The sequence below is a fragment of the Micropterus dolomieu genome, linkage group LG01, assembly GCF_021292245.1.
Source record: "Micropterus dolomieu isolate WLL.071019.BEF.003 ecotype Adirondacks linkage group LG01, ASM2129224v1, whole genome shotgun sequence".
In the NCBI taxonomy this organism is placed as follows: domain Eukaryota; kingdom Metazoa; phylum Chordata; class Actinopteri; order Centrarchiformes; family Centrarchidae; genus Micropterus; species Micropterus dolomieu.
Window position 1 is genome coordinate 1007073 of NC_060150.1, and position 19433 is coordinate 1026505.

The 19433-nt window shown below is 41.3% G+C and overlaps 2 protein-coding genes across 6 annotated transcripts in view; both read left to right on the top strand.

Annotated features, from left to right (window-relative positions):
• LOC123971631 (zinc finger protein 260-like) overlaps positions 1-16312 on the top strand; it is a 23121-nt gene extending 6809 nt beyond the window's left edge. The window contains exons 2-3 of one of the 4 annotated variants that reach the window (XM_046050578.1): positions 252-352; positions 3477-5764. In XM_046050578.1, the coding sequence (XP_045906534.1) occupies positions 277-352; positions 3477-5464 (2064 nt within the window). In that variant the 5' untranslated portion in view covers positions 252-276 and the 3' untranslated portion in view covers positions 5465-5764. Of the gene's footprint in view, positions 1-9; positions 353-3476; positions 5765-10526; positions 11155-14379 lie in introns of those variants that run through there. The other 3 variants (XM_046050596.1, XM_046050585.1, XM_046050605.1) reach the window with 3 other exon arrangements.
• Positions 16313-18987: 2675 nt separating this feature from the next.
• LOC123971706 (gastrula zinc finger protein XlCGF57.1-like) overlaps positions 18988-19433 on the top strand; it is a 9864-nt gene continuing 9418 nt past the window's right edge. The window contains exon 1 of one of the 2 annotated variants that reach the window (XM_046050720.1): positions 18988-19417. In XM_046050720.1, the coding sequence (XP_045906676.1) occupies positions 19416-19417 (2 nt within the window). In that variant the 5' untranslated portion in view covers positions 18988-19415. The remainder of the gene's footprint in view (positions 19418-19433) is intronic. The other variant, XM_046050714.1, reaches the window with a different exon arrangement.

Here is a 19433-nt window from a genome sequence, read left to right on the forward strand (position 1 = left end):
ATGCTAAAGGAAGTTAGCTTGTTAGCAGGAAGTAGCCGGAGCCGGAGCTCGGCCTCACAGTCGGAGCAGCTTCCATAGAGACCAAACTGTATTTTTCACGGAGCCCAAATGTCCAAATGTCCAGATAGAGCTGTCTGAATAGACTCTGTGCTGTTCCCTTTATCTGAACATGTTTAACATCTGAATTATCTCCCGGTGTCCTACGAAGCTAATGCAGTTAGCTTAGCTTGCTAGCTGGAAACAGTCTGGAGGAAAAGCTGCTGTGAATTAGTAAAAATGTCTAAAGTGGAGAACGAGGAGGAACTTTGTGGACAACGCAAACTACTGGACGCTGTTTTCAAGCCTGCAGCAGGTTTGTACACTTTACTGCTTATTCTCACTGTAAACTGCCTTTACTGCAGTAAAAGTACTAATACCACTCTGTGAAAATACTCCACTGCGAGTAAAAGTCCTGCATTCAAACCTTCCTTCAGTAAAAGTATGTGAGTATTATCAGCAACATGTACTTACAGTATGACAGTAAAAGTACTCACAGTGCAGTAAAATGTTCCTGTCTGCTCTTATAATATTATTACTTTACAATTGCAACACCAATAAATGAAAAACTATAATTATTTTGGCCTGAAAATAATCCTCTCAAGCTATGAAAAGTAATTTAATAGGTTGTTTGGACTAGAGATGCAACGATTACAGATTTTGTTGGTACGATTATTGTCAGAGGAATAATCACGGTTTCACAATTACTATGCATGAACACTAATAATGACTTAAGTTGTTTTTAATATTTAATGACATTAACTACTATACGTCTATAAAATGGCGAGTGTTGAGGTCTGGGGTTCAGGCTGGCAGGCGGGCGAGACTGGCAGAGATGGGCTGGGGTCCCAGTCTTGGGAGTCCCTGGGCTCCTGGCTGGCTGGTGGCGGCTCGGGTCTGAAGGATCGTTTCGGGGGCAGAGAGAAAAGCGAGTTAGCTCAGTAAGCAGAAGTGAGCAATACATACAAATATGACGTAACGATCCGGAGAGGACTGGATCTCTGGCTTCGCCTTAAGGAGTGGCTTGACTACTGATCAGCAGCAGGTGAGCGTTGGTGTCTCATCCAGAGACCGGTCACTTCCCCCCAGGCAATTGCACGGGAGAGTGAACGAGAACAGGGGAAGGAAAAAGACTAAATACAACAATACTTTATCCACGTCAAAGTAACTCCAAAGCACATTCATACTCAAACCAGATGTCACATTAGGTGTCACGGCACGGGGGTCGGTACGGTATCCCATAGTTCAACAAATTTTCTAAGTTGAACCACAGACAAAACCCTGTCACTCACTTCAGCACTGACGGCTCCCCTGAAACTTTACCTGCTACAAGTCTGAAGCCCCTTTTCCACTGCACAGTACCAGCTCAACTCAACTTGCCTTTTTTTGATTTTCCATTGTGGATAAGTTGTACCTGCTACTAGGGGTGCAGCGATTACCGGATTTCATTATTAACCGCGCTTTAAAAGCCACCAAGCAACGTGCACTGCACGGCGAGCTCGCGTGCACCCCGCAATCAAAGCAGTAGAACTTTAGTGTGGAGCAGCAAATTGCTTCTTTTCTTAAAGGGCCTTTATGGAAGAACGTAGTCCTCTCAAGACCTTCAGTCACTGAACATTTAACGTTACATCATGTCTTTTCCTGTCTGTGGTGAGAAAATGTTGCCAGGTGTAAAACACTAACAGAACATCAGGAGCTTATAGACTTTCAGGACTACAGGCTACCAGTTAACTGCATTTCAGTTAACACTGCACTCAATTTCTTTCTCTCATTTTCACTAAAACATGTATGGATGAGAATTGATGACAGTAACAGTTCAGTTTATTCCCCTCCTTTATAACAATTTCCCCATGTGGATAAAAGTTAATGTTCCTCTTATATTAATAATACTTACGTATTATAGAAATATAATTGTTAATGTAATTAAATATTAAAAATCAACATAAGTCATTATTAGTGTTTTGATATTAATTAATGCATAATAATCCTGAAAATAATAATAGTAGTACCAACAAAATCTGTAATCGCTGTATCCCTACCTGCTACCAGGTACTTTTTTTTGTATCCCCTCTGTTGAGGTTCCAAGCGAGCTAGGCGATACTAAAGGGGTGGTGATGGGGCAGTGGATAAGATGCATGCCTTTGACCCGGGTTCAACTCCCCACTGTGACACGTCCACCAATGTGTCCCTGAGCAAGACACTTAACCCTTAGTTACTCCAGAGGCGTGAATATATAGCAGTTATGAGTCGTTTTGGATAAAAGTGTCAGCTAAATAAATACATTTAAATGTAAAATGTGACGTGAAAACACAGCAGACTGCAGATTACAACAATACCACACATTTTAGTCACTATTATCTCGATTTGAAATTCCATACTGTTTCCTCTTCGCCCCACACACAAGCTCTCAGGAAAGAATGTACATGATTGACAGCATCAAAGCTGGAGTATATGCAGCTGGAATAGGGGCGATTTGTTAACATAATCAAAGTTGATTGCGAAAATACGTGGCTTTGCATAACGTGCAGCCAGTCTAATCAGGGATACCCCTGAAGAACAAGCTGCAGCTTAAAAACCATGTGTAGTGTGGAAGTATTTCAGACGGAGACCCCTGGGGCTCTGTGAGCTCTTTGAATTGGAAATGGCTGATCACAGCAGCACAACTGGTGTGCACAAACAACATGAACACATGAAGCAAAATTATCCCTGAGCAGAGTAGAGGAAAACGTGAACGCTACATTCAGTCTGGCAGTAAATGTACAGTATTGGTCACAGCGTGTCTGTTAATTAAAGTCTGTCTATTGTTTTCTAACTGCTGGATAAGTTAAGGCAGCTAGCGTTAACTAACATATCTTCAGACTGCCGTCTGGAAGCTGGGCAGGACGCTTTTTGGCTGCTAGTTCAATTTCATTTGTTGTCATTCATCCACATATCGGGTACACAGTGAACCAAAAACAGTTTCTCAAGGCCCATGGTGCTCAACACAAGATTACAATAATCAACTGACAAGACAAGAAACAAACATATAACTACGCTAGATGAGATAAAAAAAAAAGGATCAGCTATATCAGGGTGGAGTGAACGTGGTTTGGCCTGAGCGTTGTAAAGTGCGTAGTTCAACCCCCATCTGACTCTTTACTAATAACAGCAGCATCAGAAATAAAAATAGTAGCAGCAGAGGTGATAATGCTGTAATATTGTTATAACGCTATGCAATGTTAGCTACATTTAAATGAAGTAACATTAAATATCTGCATTTCATTACTACCTACTTGTTTGGATTGTTTTTAAAAATACCAAATAGTCACACAGTGAGAAAGATACATACTTATCAAATTTGTTTTACAATCGCATCATACCACTCATAACATAAGAAATAAATGGTGTTAACAGGAAGTTAGTTTTCTAAAATTTTGTATGCATTTCATTATTCTCCACAGATGTCCAGCTTCTGTTGGTGAGTCAAGAAGAGGTTCCCCCTGAGCAGCAGGAGAGGAGCCCCAGTCTGGACCAGGAGGACCCACCAGAGCCCCCACACATTAAAGAGGAGTTGAGCCCCAGTCTGGACCAGGAGGACCCATCAGAGACCCCACACTTTAAAGAGGAGTTGAGCCCCAGTCCGGACCACGGGGACCCACCCATTAAAGAGGAACAGGTGGAACTTTGGACCAGTCAGGAGGGAGAGCAGCTTCGAGGCCTGGAGGAGGCTGATATCATCAAGTTCACATTCACTCTTGTCCCTGTGAAGAGTGAAGAAGACGATGAAGAGAAACCTCAGTCCTCACAGCTTCATCAAAAACTCACTGAACAGATGGAAACAGAAACTGATGGAGAGGACTTTGGAGGACCAGAACCAGCCAGGAACTCAGATCCAGCTAGACATTTACAACCAGATACTGATGACAGAACATCACACTCTGAACCTGAGACTGACAACAGTTGTGATTGGGAGGAGACCAGGGAACCTCGGTCAAGTTCAAACCCTCTGCTAGTTAACAAAGTACCTGTAAGTGATCAGGAATGTTATACTAAAAAAATATCAAGCAAGTCCTCAGAATCTGCTACAAGCTTGGACAACAAGGGCCATCGGCAGGAACACAATGGACTCCAAACAAAGGAGAAACAATTGAGTTGTTCAGTTAGTGACAAAACACACTTAGAAAATAAATCCTTAATGTCTAATGTGAGACTTAATTCAGAAGGGAAACATTTCTGTTGCTCAGTGTGTAAAAAGACTTTTCGATTAAGACGAGATGGTGTCAATCACTTGAGAATCCACACAGGGGAGAAGCCTTTCAGTTGTTCAGTCTGTGGTAGAAGGTTTGCACAAAGCTCAGCTTTGACCACTCACTTAAAAGTTCATACAAAAGAAAGATTTCTAACAGGAGAAAAACCTTTTAGCTGCTCAGTTTGTGAAAAAAAATTTAGCCGCAAAGGCGATTTGTTGCAACACATAAGAACCCATACTGGAGAGAAACCATTTAGTTGTTCGTTGTGTGATAAAAGATTTCCACGAAAGGAAAATTTGAGATGTCACATGAGAACCCACACAGGGGAAAAACCATTTTGTTGTTCTGTTTGTGGTAAAACTTTTGCTCAAAGCTCAACTCTGGCCACACACTTCAGAGTTCATACAGGAGAAAAACTTTTCACTTGCTCAGTTTGTAAAACAAGCTTCACAAGCAGAGGCAATCTGTTCAATCATATGAGAATCCACACAGGGATGAAACCATTTAGTTGTTCAGTGTGTGATAAAACATTTGGACGGAAGGATCATCTGAGACGACACATGAGAAGCCACTCAGGGGAGAAACCATTTAGTTGCTCTGTGTGTGATAAAACATTTGCAGACAGCCAATATCTAAAACAACACTTGACTCTGCACACAAGAGAGAAAAATGATACAGAAGAAAAGCCTTTCAAATGCTCAGTTTGTAAAACAACATTCAGTCTCAGAGGCAATTTGTCCAAACACATGAGAATCCATACTGGCGAGAAACCTTTTAGTTGTTCAGTTTGTGGTACAGGATTTGCACAAAAGCAAATTCTGAGAGCCCACATGAGAACCCACACAGGAGAGAAACCTTTTAATTGTTCTGTTTGTGGTAAAACATTTGCACAGAGGTCAACTTGGACCACACATTTGAAAGTTCATACAGGAGAAAAACCTTTCACATGCTCCGTCTGTAAAACCAGTTTCCGTCGCAGAAGCTGTTTGTCCGCACACATGAGAATCCACACAGGGGAAAAACCATTTAGTTGCTCTGTCTGTGGTAAAACCTTTGGACAAAAGGGAAATCTGAGACGACACATGAGCACCCACAGAAGTGAGAAACCATTTAGTTGCAGTGTTTGTGATAAAACATTCACTGAGCTCGCTCACATCAAAAAGCACAAGTGTGCTGGTGAGAGCACCAGAGGTAAATGAAGCTGCAGAGATGCTTGACGTTTTCCAGGTGCTTTTTTGGTATGACATATGTTCTTTGAGTTAATATGGATAAAAGTGGTCTAATAGTAGTTTATGTCATCTGTACAGGACTATGGTCAGCATGTGTTGTTTATGAAATGACTGACCTCCCAACAAGACAATTTAATTTTACAATTTTATTTATTTGAGACTGGCATAAAGCATAAACTCTGCTTTTTTTATGTTTCATTTTCTTTTGATTATGATGTGTAAACTTTTGTAAACCATTAGAAGATACTAATAAAATGTGTAATGCTTTAATAACTGTGTTGTATGGTGTAGTGTATGTATCATTTGCAAAACCAGAATCCGTGTATGGTTCATTCTTTAATTCTTTCATTTCAAAAACAAATTGGAAAAAACAAAAAACCAAGTAGTTTTTTGTTTTTTCTGTCTTAAAACCAAAACGGATAAAAGGAAATCCAAATAACAGACATCTGTTTTGTTTGTCTGTTTTATTTTCCATAACGGAAAACAAAGGAGCTGCGTTTTGTTCTATCTTTGACCAGTGTTGTATCCCTACAACCCGCTGGTCAAGGCCCATTGGTGTTTGTAACAGTGTCACAGGCCAACGCAGTGGGGGAAGCCCTGTAGCGTCAGCTTGTGACGGTAAAGGCAGGTATATGATATTTAACAGAAAAGACTGAGTGAGAACATAGTTGGGGTCAAAGGAGGGCCAGGACCGTTGAATCAGGAGACTTGTGTTTGTGTATCCTGTGAAACAAAAAGTCAACATTAGGCTAAATATTTTTATAATTAAAATTTATATCAGGCTATTTCTTTTCAGGTCGCCTCTCATATCAACTGTGGCGAATATGATTGTAGAAGTGAGCGCTATGTTAGAGAGCCTCAAACCCTCAACATTACGTCAAGTACGTCAGCATCCAGGAAGCATTTTGGTTTGGGCTGATCTGAAGCAGCTGGTTACTTGAGCGATCTAAGAAAATACCTGAATATGTTTATCAAGGGTTTTTCCTCGAGGCTCTGGCCAGGGTGAAGGCCGACGCTTCTAATCCATGTGTTCCTGCAGCTCGAGGCTCTCTGCACAACTTTCTAAATTCTTCCATCTCAAAAAGAAAATAAAGCTCGGATCGAAACAGTGAAGCCAAGAGAGGCTGAACGAAAATAACCCAACATTTTAATCTGTGTATGATTCGTTAATGTCCAGCTCGCCGAATGACCCAATAACAGTTCATATTTGCTGTGTACCATTGGATGTACTGACAACTATCACTGAGTTAATTTGATACTGAAGAAATTTCCTTAGGAAAGCGTTCCTGTTCCAGCTGCTGGTGAGTTTCAAACTGAACGTTGAGCCAATAGCAGCTATATAACATCGTCCTGTTTTTCAAACTAAAAACCAACGTACTTATGTTGATGTTCAAGCTCGTCTTTATTACATTTAATCAGGCACCGCCATCGCCCAAGTGTATCTGCTACAGGTTGTTAAGTGTAACACAAACAACGCTACACTAATCGGACTCATTAAATATGAAAATCAATATTTTTTTAAAATACAAAAACAAAAAAACAATGTCTGTTTTTGTTTTCTGTTTATCTATTTTTCTTGTTTTCTTGTTGACTTGTTTTTTTTTATTTTTTTCGATTTGGTTTTGAAACAAAATAATGAAAGAACCATCCACGGATTAACCAGTTATAGTTATTGACTGATGTCATTTATAGATAATCTGAATAATTAATGGCAAGTGATCCAACTGTAAGTAATCCTTATGCATCAAGTAAAGTAAAATACTTGCAAATGTACTGGAAATTAAAACAAGCAGCTTCTGGCTTTTTCATGTGCTTCTAATGATGAGAAAATAGATCATAGTCCACCATGATGATCATGTTCATAAACTCAGCTAATTTTGTCTAGTGACATAATGAACGGGCAAATAAAAAACCTCATGTTGGATATTTGTAATGGCGGCTGTATTGCGTCCTGAGTTTACAGTGATTGACTTTTTATATCTAATACGATCTGGTGTTTACATGCACCTAATCATCCGTCCCAGCTTTTTTCATTTGTTTTTTTGGAGACATTATTAAAATTGTAAATGTAATAGGTCCGAGGTGCGTTTAGTGTTGATAAAACTCTGCTGCGTGTTATGAGATCTGTGAAGTCCACAGTCTCATTGTTTGTAAGGATTGTTGTAGAGAGTGGTAGTGTTTAGTTTTGTGTTTCTTCGTGAAGAATAGGGACTTTACACTGTAAAAGAAGGAAGTTGTGATGTGGTGTTACAACTTGTGAACTCTTGTGCTAAACAGTGTGTTACGTTGTCCAACAGAAAAGTAAAGAAAAGAAAAAGAAAAGAGGGACAGGTTAACATATATCAATCTGTTTCCCTGTTTTTGTAGGAACATGGATCAGCAGAAACAGTCTGTCTGATTTAAGAACGCTCCTCAGACATCTTCCCCAACACTAACCAGCATGCAGTGTGCAGCTCTCCACTTCACTGTGGCGTTTGATCGCTTGTCTTGCTTTTGTTTATCTACTTCTCCCAGTCTGCTGAATCCAGCGTAGTCTGCTGAAGCCTCCCTCCTTGCTTGCCCCCTCCTCCTCCTGTGACCCAGGGTTTGACTGGATGTGTATTCAGAGCCAGTGAGCAACGGACTTTCAAAATAATAGTGATAAAAATGTATCTTGCGTTTCTTACCTTTTTACTGAATAAGTTTTGTGCAGAGAAGATGCTTTTAGTGTAACAAGTAACATGCAGAACAAGTTTTACTATCTGAGAGTATTTATACTTTTAATTAAATACATGCAAATATACTTTATGTTGCGTTTGAGGTTATTATTAAGCTAATCACGGCCCGCACCACTGATCTACCGGTCCGGACAGACCAACTGCCCCCCAACGTCAGTTCCACCCGGCTTAACCCAAAACACTAGGCTTATGTAGGCCCTATGAAATAAATTGAATCTGTAACTTTAGTTTATTTTAGTTAGTTTTGCAAACAGACAATACTGTTTCAGTTAGTCATTGTGATTTTGTAAAGCCTTGTTTTTGTTTTTATTTCAGTCAGCCACACCTAGTCAAAAACTCCTCTTCAATACGGACAGGGTGCGATTAATACCGTGGTGACAGGTGAAGCACAAAGTGTGCACAAACTGGAGGACCTGGAGATGAGCAGAGTCAGGAACAAACAGATGGTTTGGTGCTCCGTTACCTGGGTCAGGCTGGGTTTGCTGAACCTCTCTCACCACAGACTCGATCTCCCAGGAGACATCAGCCTCAACACAATATGGGAGAGATAGTGGTGGGAAAGGGGCGTCAGGATTGAGATTTCTTGATCTTGTACTTTAGGTGAGAGAGAAGTTAAAGCGACCAAAGAACAGAGTTCAGTCTCTTAGTTGTCTGAATACAACAAAAGGCTGCTCTTCCCCTCCAGGCAGTGCATCCACTCCTCTGGGGCTAGCTTGATGGCTAACACCTCCGTCTCCCACATCATAACTGCGTTCTGCCGGGTTGGGCTACAAGGATGCAGCTTCTGCTTCGGACCAGAGCTCTGAGAGAGGAAAGCCCAACCCCAGTGTCAGAGGCATCTACGTCCACTATAAACTGACAAGAACGATCAGGATAGACCAGAAAAAGCAGAATCTGCTTCCGGAGTCCAGACAAACAGGACCTTAAAATGGCATGTGGGACCATATAGACACACGATTTTGGTTCTTAGATATTTTCACTGTTCCCACACTTTACTTTTTTATGTGTCAGATTCAGGATGGAAGTGGTTGTTACAGTTGACTGTATTCACCTGATATCGGAATCAGCTTTATTGTCTAAGTATGTGAACACATTTTTCTCAATGTACTTAAACAGGAACAGACAAAACAGCGAAGAACAACGACTACAAAGCTGAACAAATTCAGGTGTCACAGCAGCACACAGACAGAAATGAGTGCAGAGAAACAAAAATACACAATAATCACAATAAACTAAATAAACAATCTGTGGCCTGTACTACAAAGTGAGCTAAACTGATCATCCAGGTAAGTTCAGGAGTAACTTTGTGACGTCGGGTGTAACTTCCAGGTTAACCCGCACTACGAAAGGTGGACAGGTGTTACTCGATGTCTGTTGCCATGGCAATTTACGCAGCATCTCTAAACTGCTACGAGCAGGTTTTGTTCGTGGTTAACTCGAGGTCACCCTGCACGTGGACTACACACCACTTCTGTACTCAGTGTTAATGATGAGAAGTAGGATATTAATACACACTGCTTCATAACATATGTTTAGATTTCTTCCTGATTTGTTCCACTGAGGCTGCGATGAAGTTCTGAACACAACAGCATCACATTCAGACAGCGAGCCCTGCAGCCGGGCTGGGATTTTAGAGAGGAATTAATTAACGGGACAGTTTCTTAGATGGAGCCCGTCTGTAGTCTATAATTGAATTCTCCTAATTGTTTTCACATATTTAGATTTAGACTATTTTACGTGTCCAAAAAATAGGGAGCCAGGGTTAATAACAGAGAAAAAAAATCCTAGATGAAAGTGACAAAGATTTGAAGAATGAACAATGAAGAAAAATCGGAAATTCCCTGAAATTCATGCCTTTATATATGAATCATATTACACATAAAAGAAGAGCCCATAAAATACAGAATAGAGATTTGAACTACAATAAGAACTCTGTGAAGATAATTAGGCTACAGATTTACTCCATGCGATGCCAACAAGCCTCCCTGGCTTTGATTTAGCCGTTAACTTGTCTTTACATTCATAATTTGTGTGTTCCTCTGGAGAAATACGGAGCATGCGCCGTTGCGAAAAAACTCTGCCTGGACGGCCGAACACGCCCCTTTTATGGGAACGCGCACCAACTCCAATTAAATTAACAAGATGATGATTAAGTGTCGGCGGTCAGAGTTTGTTACCCTGAGTTTGCCTGATGACCCCGAGTTAACTGTGAGTAGGTTGAACTCCCTTCGTGGTGCAGGCCACAGCTCTGGAAGTCCCTGCCTTTAGAAAGGTTTTATTAATTCTAACACCACTCTGTTTTACTATCATTGTTCTGTCTTTATTGTTGAATATTTTATTCCTTTTTACGGCAATGGCGTCAGCAGAAGATTTGGTGAGATAAATAGACGTTTATTTTGAAATTCATCAAAGATGTGGTACCGGAAGCTGGGGAACTTCCGGTGGCTAACATGCTAACTTTTCCTTTCGTTACCGTGAGATGCAGCCGGAGTTCAGCAGCAGAGCCTGCATGTGAGGATAAACGTGTTTAAGTGGACTCTGTTTAAACTTTCGGGATGTTTCACCTCAGACTCATCTCCTGTTAGCCAAGAATGCTAAAGGAAGTTAGCTTGTTAGCAGGAAGTAGCCGGAGCCGGAGCTCGGCCTCACAGTCGGAGCAGCTTCCATAGAGACCAAACTGTATTTTTCACGGAGCCCAAATGTCCAAATGTCCAGATAGAGCTGTCTGAATAGACTCTGTGCTGTTCCCTTTATCTGAACATGTTTAACATCTGAATTATCTCCCGGTGTCCTACGAAGCAAATGCAGTTAGCTTAGCTTGCTAGCTGGAAACAGTCTGGAGGAAAAGCTGCTGTGAATCAGTAAAAATGTCTAAAGTGGAGAACGAGGAGGAACTTTGTGGACAACGCAAACTACTGGACGCTGTTTTCAAGCCTGGAGCAGGTTTGTGCACTTTACTGCTTATTCTCACTGTAAACTGCCTTTACTGCAGATATTTTTTGTAACCAATATTGCGATTGAATTGTGATTTTTAAGCTCTTTACCTTCTGTATTATTTAAAATGGACAAGCAGTAAATCAGTGTGTAGTATAACCAACACAATATTAGATAGAACTACACTGCTCTTTCTTGTTAAGATGAACTAGGTAGAATTATTATTAAGAGCAATAATGGAGAAGATATATCAAATTATAATAATATGAGAAAGATAATTTGAGTCACCTCATGGCATTAAATAAAGATACAGAGTTCATCTTTCTGTGTCCCAGTAAGCAAACAAAAACTACTCAGTTTGAGGTTCAAATCAAAAGTTGGCCAACGAAAACGAAACCGAGTGACGCCTCCCGTGTTTAATTGACAAGCTTAGTAATTCTTCGACAACACTGGAGCCCCCGCAGCCTCCGATGATGGTCAGCAGCACAGGCTGTAACTCAGGACAGACTGGGCCTCTTTTGGACTTGTGCGTTTGGTTTGAAACGCCATTTCACAGATATTTCCTGAGCTGACTGGTGACACAGGCGCCGATCGCCACAATATGCTTACCTTACTACAGTGTCTTTCTGCGTTTTTCCTGTCCGTCAAAGCGGCGGATGGCCCGACGATTTCACCCGCCACCACGTTACCCGCGGTTGGAGGTGCTACTAAAGTTTCTGTAGTGTCAGCTTCTGTCAAGCTTAAAGAAAGCAAGGTACAGCGTAACGTGCAGACGAAGCGTCAACTTTGTGATTAGAAAATCTTGTTTTATGACATTGCGATAATATCGCAAATGCAATTAATCATTCAGCCGTTCTGGTGTGTGGCGTCTCTCTTCTGACTGGTACCTCTGTGTTTCTGTTGTTTCTGCGTCCATCTCACTCAAGGCTCATGCAGACTACGCGACTTTCACCACTGGCTGATGGCCGTGCCGTTCACACAACTTGCCGTCCTGTGACGGGAGTGTTGAAGTCGTTGTGGCGTTCACACTATGTGACTGATCGGTGACAGGGGGTCACACGCTACAGGAGGTGACAGCGAGTCTGTCACCCGACGCCGGTCTCCAAACCACAATTTGTCAAGAAAACAGATGTGAAATGTGAAACGGGAACTGAGCGATCCTGCACACGAAACAGCTGTTTGTTACTATAAAGATAGAAATTATAAAGACAAAGAATCTGTGCGAAAGGATGGATTAGCACACTCAGGTAGCAGGGATTGTCTGAGCTACAGAGAGAGATGAGGGGAGTAAAAAGGGTTTTACAGTGAAAAAGTAGCTGTCTGCTGTCATTGGCTGGATGTCTGGCAGATGTCGGCGATGTGTCAAAAATGTGTCGGGAAGCCCATGTGAGGCGTCATTGAGTACTTCACACACAACGACTGCCGATCAACCGCTGATTTACTCCTGATCACAGCCTGACGGTCGCCGAACGGCAAATTGGGCTAAAGATCATGTAGTGTGAACTGGGCTTTAGAGACACCTGCTCTGTGTCTCTGCCGCAGGGTGCTTCCCTCTGAAGCAGCTGTGAGCTGCTGTCCACTAGTTTTGTTTTCCAAGCGGTCTTAAGGTGAGGAATGCACAATAAGAGCAAGAACACAATGCACATCAGAGTATGGGGCAGGTAGACTTAAAATTATTATGAATTCCCCTTAGATTAAGACGTTAGTCTTCTAATATTCTTACTTTTTTTTCGACATCTTAGAGAACACAGATGTGGGATAGATTGTAAATGTGGCAGTAGTTTGAATAGAAAACTTGTTGAAACACAGGAGGCAGGAGTTTCTAACTGAATAACTATGAAATAATTTATAATTTATATGAAAAGGTGCCACATACCCATTTTAAAAGTTTACTTCCCCAAACAAAGACACAAAAAGGAGTGACTAAAGCTGCGTTTTTACCAAAACTTATAGTCCCAGGATCCATTTTTGAAACAATATGCTTGACCACTAAAAGTAGCTTTTTTGTTTGTGAGTATAATGAAGAGACAGATTATTGAAGAATAAGAAGTAATCTCATTGTCTGTTTCATACCCGTATTCAGGGTTTTTACTAGAAAATGTTTACAGGCTTTAATGTTGAAGACAAACCATTTAAATCTTTCATACTGTCCACTGCTTCAGCACTTCTTTTCACTCTGAACACTCAGTTTTAGTTCCTGTGCTGTGTTGTTTATTTATTTTGTTTCACTGTTTCGCCTTTTCATTCTCCCTCAGTTGTTTTCTTATGTCAGCGGTTTATTGCTGCTGTTTGGCTGGTTGTCTCTTTGTTTTTGGTTTGTTTGTTTGTTTTTTTTCTCCGCCCCAAGCTCCCCTCCCCGTTCTCTTGCAGGTGTTGTCCTTTCTCTATGGTGTCTGTTTGTGTGGAGTTTGCACCCCCCATCCCCATTTCTGCCCCTGTGTCTGGCCCAGTGACAAATCAATACATAATAAATAATAAAACAGACAAAGGAGTATATTAAAACTCTCTTGTTAAAGTAAAATCTACCTGGCACAACACGGTATCTAGCTCCTCATACTGGAAACCACGCTGTGGGGCAGGACAGGTTTTAGCTGTCCGGTTTTCCCTCTGATGTACTCCAGCTGCTCTGCCTCCACTTTTGCTGATTTATGGAGTTTATATGTTACTGGTTACTTCAGCAGTTACTGAGTTTGCCGTGCAGCTAGCCGTCCTGTTGCTGATTCTGCCTGGTGTGGAAAGTCCACGAGACTGTAGACCTTTGTGTTTCGGTCTCTGTTTCAGAACCGTTACAGCCCTAGTATTTTGGGAGCGTGAGATTTACATTGGGTGTGGTAGCGGTCATCTTAGAGGCATGTATTCACTCGCATAGACAGTCAGCCAGAGCGAGCTGACCGGCAGGTTAGAAGGTTAAAACCTGCTTTCACCTGGTGGTATAATGTAAAATTTTTTGATGTTTTTGGTTTGGTGGTTATTTTGGGGGAGGGGTGTACAGTCACCCCTGGGATCCCAAAAGCCCCTTCTCAGTGCAGTGGAAACACAGTGAGATCCTTGTTCCACGGTGAAGTTTCTGTGGTGGAAATGCAGCTTATATCATGCCTGCATGTGTGCTGACTCGGCAGGGATGATAAGAAATGAGAAAAGTTGATCTACAGTAGAAATATATCTGAAATCAACACAGAATGCCTAGAAGTTACAGTTTTCTAACGTGTGTATGTATTTCATTATTCTCCACAGACGTCCAGCTGCTGTTGGTGAGTAAAGAAGAGGTTCCCCCTGAGCAGCAGGAGTGGAGCCCCAGTCTGGACCAGGAGGACCCACCAGAGCTCCCACATATTAAAGAGGAATGGATCCCCAGTCTGGACCAGGAGGACCCACCAGAGCTCCCACATATTAAAGAGGATTGGAGCCCCAGTCTGGACCAGGAGGACCCACCAGAGCTCCCACATATTAAAGAGGAATGGAGCCCCAGGCTGGACCAGGAGGACCCACCAGAGCTCCCACACATTAAAGAGGATTGGAGCCCCAGGCTGGACCAGGAGGACCCACCAGAGACCCCACACATTAAAGAGGATTGGAGCCCCAGTCTTGACCAGAAGGACCCACCAGAGACCCCACACATTAAAGAGGATTGGAGCCCCAGTCTGGACCAGGAGGACCCACCAGAGCCTCCACACATTAAGGAGGAACAGGAGGAACTCTGGACCAGTCAGGAGGGCGATGAGCTTCCACAGCTGGAGGAGGCTGATATCACCACGGTCACATTCACTTCTGTCCCTGTGAAGAGTGAGGAAGATGATGAAGAGAAACCTCAGTCCTCACAGCTTCATCAAAGACTAACTGAACAGATGAAAACAGAATCTGATGGAGAGGACTGTGGAGGACCAGAACCAGCCAGGAACTCAGATCCAGATAGACATTTACAACCAGATACTGATGACAAGATATCCCACTCTGAACCTGAGACTGATGACAGTTGTGATTGGGAGACCAGGGAACCTCAGCCACGTTTAAATCCTCTGCAAAAAAATGAACTACCTGTAAGTGATCAGGAATGTAATACTGGAAAATCATCAATTTGCTCCTCTGAATGTGCTACAAACTTTGACCACAAGGGACATCTGCAGGTAAACAATGGACTCCAAAGAGAAGACAAGCAATTTAGTTGCTCAGTTAGTGGTAAAACACACTTAGAAAATAAATCCTTAATGTCTAATATGAGACTTCATTCAGAAGGAAAACATTTCCGCTGCTCAGTTTGTAAAAAGACTTTTCGATTGAAACGAGATGGTGTGAATCACATGAGAGTCCACACAGGGGAGAAACCTTTCAGTTGTTCTTTCTGTGATAAAATATATGCTCAAAGCTCAACTTTATCCTCACACTTAAGAGTTCATACAGGAGAAAAACTTTTCACTTGCTCAGTTTGTAAAGCAAGTTTCACAAGCAGAGGCAATTTGTCCAATCACATGAGAACCCATACTGGGGAGAAACCATTTAAATGTTCAGTTTGCTGTAAAACATTTGCACGAAAGGAAAATTTGACACGACACTCGAGAAGCCACACCGGTGAGAAACCATTTAGTTGTTCAGTTTGTTGCAAAACATTTGGACAAAAGGATCATCTGAGACGACACATGGGAATCCACACAGGGGAGAAACCATTTTGTTGTTCTGTCTGTGGTAAAACATTTGGAGACAGGCAATATCTGAAACATCACTTGATTGTCCACACAAGTGAAAATGTTCAGACAGATGAAAAACCTTGTTTGTAAAACCCAGTTAGTTGCAGTGTTTGGGATAAAACAACTGTCACATCAAAAAGCACAAGTGTACTGGTGAGAGCAGAGGAAGTAAATGAAGTAGCAGAGATGCTCGTTGAGCCGATTCCTTCAAGCAGGATTGAAGTACTGAGGTCAAGACTTTGCTCAAAACTGATCCGTTCAGAACTGTGACACAGACTCTAAAATAAGTCATGCTTCACCTTTTCAGCTAAGATGAAGCGACATGACCATTTTAATTCTGTCTTTATTTGTCACACATTATTTAATCTTTTTCTGGGTTTCATTTTTGGTCAACACGTGCAAATTGTTTCTAATTAAATGGACTCTCCTGGTCTTAAATTCATCTTATTCTGTGTTAAACATGAACAGCTGATTCTTAAACTGCTCACACTGTTTTTGTCTTATTTCGGTCATATCACAAGTCTTTAGACAAACTTTGATTTCACACAACTGGACAGCTGATCTGTTGGATTTACCCAGTTTCCCTTTTAAGGTTCAGTGTGCAAGTTTTAGTGGCATATAGTGGTGACTCAGCTCAATCACCCAGAGAAGCTTCGTTGGCCGACACACTCTGTTGACTCTTGTACTGAATAACACGTGTGGTCCTCCATTTGACCAAATTTCGCTTCCCTTCTAACAGACTAGACTACGACTACTACTACTTCTTCTTCTCTGTATTGAACGTAGTGATAAAACGCGCTCTGTAGCACAGTTTGTCCGTTTGGGTTTCTGTAGAAACATGGCGGGCAACATGGTGACGTCCATGTAAGAGGCCCCGCAGTGTCTGTAGATATAAATGTCTCATTCTAAGTTAATAAAAACAGAACGGTTCTTTATGCACCACTGAAAACATAGTTTTTTTTAAAACTTTTTATATAACCTTTATTTAACCAGAGGGGAAGAGAGTTGCTGGTCGCAGTAATTATTCTTTAACTGGTCTTCATCCTGGGGCTCGTGTGCATGGTTATTGCAGTTGATTTGTTGCGGCAACAGACTATCTACACACATCCCTCCGCCCCAGCTGGACAAGGAAACCGTCTGTGGAAACATAAAAACGGGAGTTTTGTAGAAAAGAGACTAAGTGTTGAAGATCCCCACTTGATTTATCTGACTCAGACTTATAAAGCCTCAGATTAACTGCCACTGAACTTCACAATGTGTTTTCTCCAGTTACCATCAGGTCTGTTGGGATGTTGATTTACCTGAGGTCTGTTTTAGACCGGCTCCAAACCTTTAGACCTTCAGACTCTCCAGGCGGCAGCAGCAGTTTCTATATGTGCTTCTCTTTAAAAATCTCACTGAGATCAATGTTAAAATGACGTGTTGCTCACTAACATCGATTCAAACTTGTGGCTGCAGCTTTATTTAGTAGCTTCATGGTTCGTGTGTCTTTATTTCACTCCTGCTCCAACCAGGAGGGTTTCATGTCCCTCACAGTCTGTCCGAGTCTTCCTGCCTCCTTAGTTTTCTACTTAAGAATGAAGCTTTAAAGCCTAATTTCAGCTCCAGGACATTTCCTTTAATGATAAGCTACAAGTCATCTGGAAGAAATAAGTAGATAACTTGTCATTAACAAACAGGTTTCTCTGCAGCACATCGCCGTCTACCAATTAGGTAGGTAATAGAATTGGGTAGATGGAATAGTGCCTGCTTTGTCCTCAGTTAACACTCCTGAGTTGTTAATTTGGAGAAACTTAGCATGTGCTGTTTCAGTATAACTCCGATAACTACAGCTTATGTTAATGTGTAAAACATTTCAAGCTTTCAGCTGTAGGTGTAGGTGGAGAAAACTATCTGCGCCACAACGTTCGGTCAAATGAAACTCAGCTTTAAACAGGAAACACAGAGTGATGTGAGTGTTTATTATTAATCATATCTGTTATTCAGTTGTAATAAAGTTTGTGTTTGACAGTTGAAATCTATACTTCATGTTTATTCTCTACAGCAAGAGGAACGTGAGTACTGCAGGAACCTCCTTTATGACTGGTACAATGACATTTTCACTGATGTCCACTGGATGGCAGCAATGTTTCACTGAACTACATTCTGAAACAGGGTAATCCAAACTTTCCACTTTTCAATGAACATTTCTGCTGGTGGTTGTTTTAGTTTTTGTACAAGGAACAGCTCCAAAACATTCAGCATAATAACAGACATACTAAGTATGATAGTTAAGTAAAAATGTACAAATGTTTATATTATTTATATATGTAAGACTTAATGTTTCTACAGGATTTATCCAGGGTTTGATTCATAACTTGAAGAGCTGAACGAAGGTGAAATCATACCCACAAAAACAAAAAAACAACTGCAGTTCATCGAGACTGTTTAGCTTCTCAGTCAGCTGTCAGACAGTTCCTGCTATTGTAATAAGATGGAAGATATTTGTTTTTTAGAAATGTATAAGACATTAATTCAGCAGGATGGAAGTGGTTGATAGAGTTGACTGTTGACCTGATATCAGAATAAGCTTTATTGGCCAAGTATGTGAACAAAGAACGAGGACAACAAAACTGAACAAATTCAGGTGTCACAGCAGCACAAAGACAATAAGGACAGATAACAAGAGAAACTAGCGAAATGAATAATCCAAAGTATATTAAATAAACTTTACAGCAACAAGTGAACTGATTACAGGTAACAGCAGTGGCGGGCTGTACTAGTGTTGTAGTAGAACTAATACTGCAATACTGTGTCAAGCAAAGGGACAAGTCCAAACATCATCGATGTAAAAGACAGAGATTAGTAGTAGTAAGTATAGTATTTGTAAGAGTAATATGATACACTGTACATCACAATATTATAATATCATTATTATACAGAGAGTTGTTTGCATTAATATTCTACCTTCACATACATAAAACAATACATTTAGCTGACATTTTGCTTGTTTGCTGTTTACTTTTACTTTATGTTATTTCTATATTTATTTCAATAAAGGATCTGCGTTTTTCTACCATTGTTCATTCTTTGCAAAGAGCTATGGAGCTGTAAATTAAAATTTGGTCACTTTTATTTTGAAATTCATCAAAGATGTGGTATCGGAAGCAGGGGAACTTCCGGTGGCTAACATGCTAACTTTTCCTTCACGTTACCGTGAGATGCAGCCGGAGTTCAGCAGCAGAGCCTGCATGTGAGGATAAACGTGTTTAAGTGGACTCTGTTTAAACTTTCGGGATGTTTCACCTCAGACTCATCTCCTGTTAGCCAAGAATGCTAAAGGAAGTTAGCTTGTTAGCAGGAAGTAGCCGGAGCCGGAGCTCGGCCTCACAGTCGGAGCAGCTTCCATAGAGACCAAACTGTATTTTTCACGGAGCCCAAATGTCCAAATGTCCAGATAGAGCTGTCTGAATAGACTCTGTGCTGTTCCCTTTATCTGAACATGTTTAACATCTGAATTATCTCCCGGTGTCCTACGAAGCTAATGCAGTTAGCTTAGCTTGCTAGCTGGAAACAGTCTGGAGGAAAAGCTGCTGTGAATTAGTAAAAATGTCTAAAGTGGAGAAC